General features: G+C 52.5%; 1 protein-coding gene across 2 annotated transcripts in view; it reads left to right on the plus strand.

Annotated features, from left to right (window-relative positions):
- Positions 1-2,446: 2,446 nt before the first annotated feature.
- Positions 2,447-5,072, plus strand: part of LOC143501938 (ephrin type-B receptor 1-like) — a 103,741-nt gene continuing 101,115 nt past the window's right edge. Inside the window, exons 1-2 of one of the 2 annotated variants that reach the window (XM_076995096.1) lie at positions 2,447-2,698; positions 4,697-4,762. In XM_076995096.1, the coding sequence (XP_076851211.1) occupies positions 2,641-2,698; positions 4,697-4,762 (124 nt within the window). In that variant the 5' untranslated portion in view covers positions 2,447-2,640. The remainder of the gene's footprint in view (positions 2,699-4,696; positions 4,763-5,072) is intronic. The other variant, XM_076995097.1, reaches the window with a different exon arrangement.

Genomic DNA, 5,072 nt, shown 5'->3' on the forward strand with positions numbered 1-5,072 from the left:
CTGGATCCAGGGAGGAGGGGTTAGGTGAGGGAGAGAGACCACTGGATCCAGGGAGGAGGGGTTAGGTGAGGGAGAGAGACCACTGGATCCAGGGAGGAGGGGTTAGGTGAGGGAGAGAGACCACTGGATCCAGTGAGGAGGGGTTAGGTGAGGGAGAGAGACCACTGGATCCAGGGGGAGGGGTTAGGTGAGGGAGAGAGACCACTGGATCCAGGGAGGAGGGGTTAGGTGAGGGAGAGAGACCACTGGATCCAGTGAGGAGGGGTTAGGTGAGGGAGAGAGACCACTGGATCCAGGGGGAGGGGTTAGGTGAGGGAGAGAGACCACTGGATCCAGGGAGGAGGGGTTAGGTGAGGGAGAGAGACCACTGGATCCAGTGAGGAGGGGTTAGGTGAGGGAGAGAGACCACTGGATCCAGGGGGAGGGGTTAGGTGAGGGAGAGAGACCACTGGATCCAGGGAGGAGGGGTTAGGTGAGGGAGAGAGACCACTGGATCCAGGGAGGAGGGGTTAGGTGAGGGAGAGAGACCACTGGATCCAGTGAGGAGGGGTTAGGTGAGGGAGAGAGACCACTGGATCCAGGGGGAGGGGTTAGGTGAGGGAGAGAGACCACTGGATCCAGGGAGGAGGGGTTAGGTGAGGGAGAGAGACCACTGGATCCAGGGAGGAGGGGTTAGGTGAGGGAGAGAGACCACTGGATCCAGGGAGGAGGGGTTAGGTGAGGGAGAGAGACCACTGGATCCAGTGAGGAGGGGTTAGGTGAGGGAGAGAGACCACTGGATCCAGTGAGCACACAATTAGGCACCAGGGCCGTTCTTGCTTCTGCAGCTCTTTTGAGCGGCTCTGTGTCTGCTCACTGTGGCTTGTGTCTGTGAGAGCAGTGAGGTCAGGAGGTGATATAGCGCTCTGGGCTGAGATCTTCCACCTTTCTCCTTATCTATCCCCCCCCCTCATACTTGTGTCTGACCGCAGTCCTGTACTGAATACCTTAAGATACTCCACGCACGCAGATAAACATCGAGAATATCGAAACGCTGCCAAATAAACACTGCAGTCTGTGCTCACGCAGACCGTCCGTTATCTCCCGTTTTCCTGACAGGCTGGTTAGTGTTGGTCTCATCTCTCTTTCCTGATAGGCTGGTTGGTGTTGGTCTCATCTCTTTCCTGACAGGCTGGTTGGTGTTGGTCTCATCTCTTTCCTGATAGGCTGGTTGGTGTTGGTCTCATCTCTTTCCTGATAGGCTGGTTGGTGTTGGTCTCATCTCTTTCCTGACAGGCTGGTTGGTGTTGGTCTCATCTCTTTCCTGATAGGCTGGTTGGTGTTGGTCTCATCTCTTTCCTGATAGGCTGGTTGGTGTTGGTCTCATCTCTTTCCTGACAGGCTGGTTGGTGTTGGTCTCATCTCTTTCCTGATAGGCTGGTTGGTGTTGGTCTCATCTCTTTCCTGATAGGCTGGTTGGTGTTGGTCTCATCTCTTTCCTGATAGGCTGGTTGGTGTTGGTCTCATCTCTTTCCTGATAGGCTGGTTGGTGTTGGTCTCATCTCTTTCCTCAGTGGTTGGTTGGTGTTGGTCTCATCTCTACCCCCGTGGCTAACACCAGTTCCCCTACAGATAACCCACTGTGCGCAGCGCGCTAGAACTCATTTATATCCTGTACTTAATAAGCTCCTGGGTGGGCAGAGACCTCCAATTAACGCAGATAAGTTTCAAAATGTCTATTCAGCCACGCTGGTTTATTGAGATACTACATATCTCTCCGTCGCATGAAATAATGTAGGTCTGCACTACAGCAGCTGGAAACGAGGGCAAGCCGAGACATTAATTCACAGGATTGTAGATTAGGTGTATTGAGACGGTCCCAGTTACTCTGCACAACCACATTTGTGTCGGTGTCGGTGTTTCAACGGCGGTACTGCAACAGGTGGGCCTGCCCGTCCGTCGGTTCTGCACGCGGAAGGATGATGAAATACGCTCTGTCCTGCGTTACACCCGATCTACTCTTCCCAAATCATCTATTAAATACGCCCACATCATCTAAGAGACAAGGAGCGATTTGATTTATTGCTTTTAACGTAGCTGACGCGAACGTGAATCCTCTAGTTTCGTTTTATTTGTTATTAACTTTGGTGTCAGACTCCGATTCCACATCGATTACTCACGGACGCGACCGACACCAGCAGGACGGGTTCGTCATCAGACAGGTGAGACTGCTCCGGTGATGTGGGGTGTCGTGTGGCCGTGTGGCCGAATGTGGGCGCTGTTGCTCTTCCCCCCGACACGGCGCGCCTCTCAAATGGGCCAAAAGTTTTTGTTTTGAATAACAATACATGTGGGAGGGAAAGACCAGCTGCGATTGGTTGGTGCTTTTCGGTTTCTTATATGTGACTGGTCCGTTTTAAAAGGGGCGGGGTGTGTGTGTGGCGGGGGGCGGGGTCCTCTAGTCCTCCCGTACTCGGGTCCCTAGTCTTGCACGCGGCGCCTCCGAGGTTGTCTCGCGCACGCTTTTAAACTACGACGTGCGATGTGACACACACGGCTCGCGCCTGGAATATCAGCCCGCGTGAAGGAGTTCCGGAGACGGCGGCGCGCGCCTCGCGCTTCTCCAGCAGGGCGGCCACCAGCCGACGGGAGTCTCGCGCCATGGCGCTGGATGTGCTCGCGCTCCTGTGCGTGATCGCCGCGGGTTCGGCGGTGGAAGGTAAATCTCACCGGGCGGCTCGCGCACACGGCTCGCGCCCTGTCGTGGCGTAACTTTTACCTGGAGACACTTTTATTACGGTGGTGCACGCGCACTAATGCGTGTCAGGTGTGCAACTTCTGGGAGTGACGCGCGTGGAGCAGGTTGAGCACTAACGTGACCCAGTCCCCCGGTACCACGCAGCTCGGAACCGGGTCACCTGTGTGTGTGTGTGTGTGTGTGTGTGTGTGTGTGTGTGTGTGTGTGTGTGAGATGCGGGTTTTAGGACTGACTCCCGTGCGCTGCACTGCAGAACCGAGCGGAGGACCGGGACCAACGTGCGCAAAGCGGGCCGTTTTATTCCAAGTGTTAAGGACGTGTAAATTCACCATTTCTTCTCCTAATTCCGTTATTTATAGTGTTGTTTTGGGCGGTGTCCCACAACACGATTTAAAGTGTACTGGGTGTTGTCTCTTGGGTCATTTGGGACGGGTTTGGGACCGGGCTCCCCGAACCTGGAGCAGGTAGCGGAGCGGAGATGGTTTTAGGTGTGTGTCCATGTCCGTCTGGAGGTGTGTGTCCTGTGTCGGGTAACTACATGGTGCTTCTGGACCGGGTTTGCACGGGTCCACTTGAGACGCAGTAGCAGACACTTATTTATTCCTGCTCTAATAATGTAAGACCCTCGGCTGTCGCAGATGGACGGAACCGGCTCCGGTGAGGACTGACTGTCCGTTTTATTCAGGTCACGTTAGTAAATGATTGATTGTAAATAAATAAATAAAAGCGAGCAGGAACACCCGGAGAAAAGAGAGAGAGAGAGAGAGAGTCCCGCCTCGTCTGGCGTTTGACAGATGGCGCTTGACTGGACAGCACCACGTTTGCCAGAACTGAACCGTTGAGTAGGAGAGAGAAGCGTGGAGAATGACGGTGGCTTTGCAGTTGGGTAAAAACGCACACACTGAGACCAGTACCTCCCTCTCTCTCTCTCTCGCTCGGATCAGTCAAGTTCACGTCCAGTGTTTTCTTGAAGGTTAATGGTTTGTGATTTCCGATATGGTTCGGCGTTGAGTCGATGGACGATCTATCTGCGCGTTTCTGTTATCTGCAACATATCTGTACAGGTCACTACACTCAAACATTTCATGGTCGCAAAGCACTTCTATTTTGTCTCGTTGTAGAATAAAGACACATCTTCTAAATGAACAAGTTAGAGTTTATTACACGTGGCCCTGTTCTGTTTTCATCTGGGTTCTTCCACTTCTCAGACTGCAGGTGTGATTAATAAATAGAGATCTTAGTGCAGCACAGAGCGCCCTGACCCGCAAGACGTCCTAACTGATAACGGCGCGTGTTGCGGTTCTTTAATGGACCGTGCTGCGACTAGAAACCAGCAGACGGACTGAACAGGACGTGTGTGTGTGTGTGTGTGTGTGTGTGTGTGTGTGTGTGTGTGATAGAAGGGGAATTGGACTTTGGCTGGTTAAGAAGGTTGTCAGTCCACATTGTGTGTGTGTGTGTGAGAGAGTGCGTGTGCGAGAGAGTTTCATGGGTTTTTCTCTCCGTCACAATGATCAGATTATGCAGCCTTAATTGCCAAATCGTCCCAGTGATCACAAACAATGTGTCAAAGATCTGGGAGAGAGAGAGAGAGAGAGGTAGAGATGGAGAGGGGGAGGGAGAGAGAAAGGAAGAGATGGAGAGGGGGAGGTGGGGTTTGGGGGAGGGAGAGATGGAGAGGAGGAGATGTAGAGGTGGGATTGGGGGTGGGGCTCCATCTCAGGCTCCATCTGGGTTCTGAAGAGCTTCTTCTTCTCTTGCTCTTCATACTGCTGGATGGTCAAAGTGTCCTCAGATCTGACGATACCCTCATTTAGCACTGCAGGTTTAAGAGGGCCAGTTAAACCATTAATAATTTACAAAATGTAAGGTATTAATAGCCGCCATTATTCATTCTTGTTGGCCTGACTTTCACATTTGCGTTTTACTTCTATCCTTCATTCGATCCTGTGTGTCTAGGTGTGAGTGGCTGCACTACCCAGTCAGGGATCTGTATTGGTGCAGAGTTGGTCTTCATTACTGCTGGTGAGCACACACAAGCATTCAACATGGTCCATTGTCACTCAGGAGACTGAAATAAACCAGCCAAGTTCCCAGATTCCAAACTTCATTATATGTTATTTCTCATTAGATTTTAGCTCTAGCTCCTTTGGCCTGTCAGCTGCAGCGTATTTCAGTCTAATCCAGCGTGTACGTGTACTGGCAGGAAGAAAACCACACCAGGACACATCAGGAGTGACTCTCCGGTTCACAAAGCCCAGGGGCGGGGCCTGTGATTGACAGGGGCGGAGTCTGTGAGTGACAGGCCCCGCCCATTTAGCGTTCCTGCCGTTAA

Source organism: Brachyhypopomus gauderio, unplaced genomic scaffold, assembly GCF_052324685.1.
Source record: "Brachyhypopomus gauderio isolate BG-103 unplaced genomic scaffold, BGAUD_0.2 sc181, whole genome shotgun sequence".
Classification (NCBI taxonomy): Eukaryota; Metazoa; Chordata; class Actinopteri; order Gymnotiformes; family Hypopomidae; genus Brachyhypopomus; species Brachyhypopomus gauderio.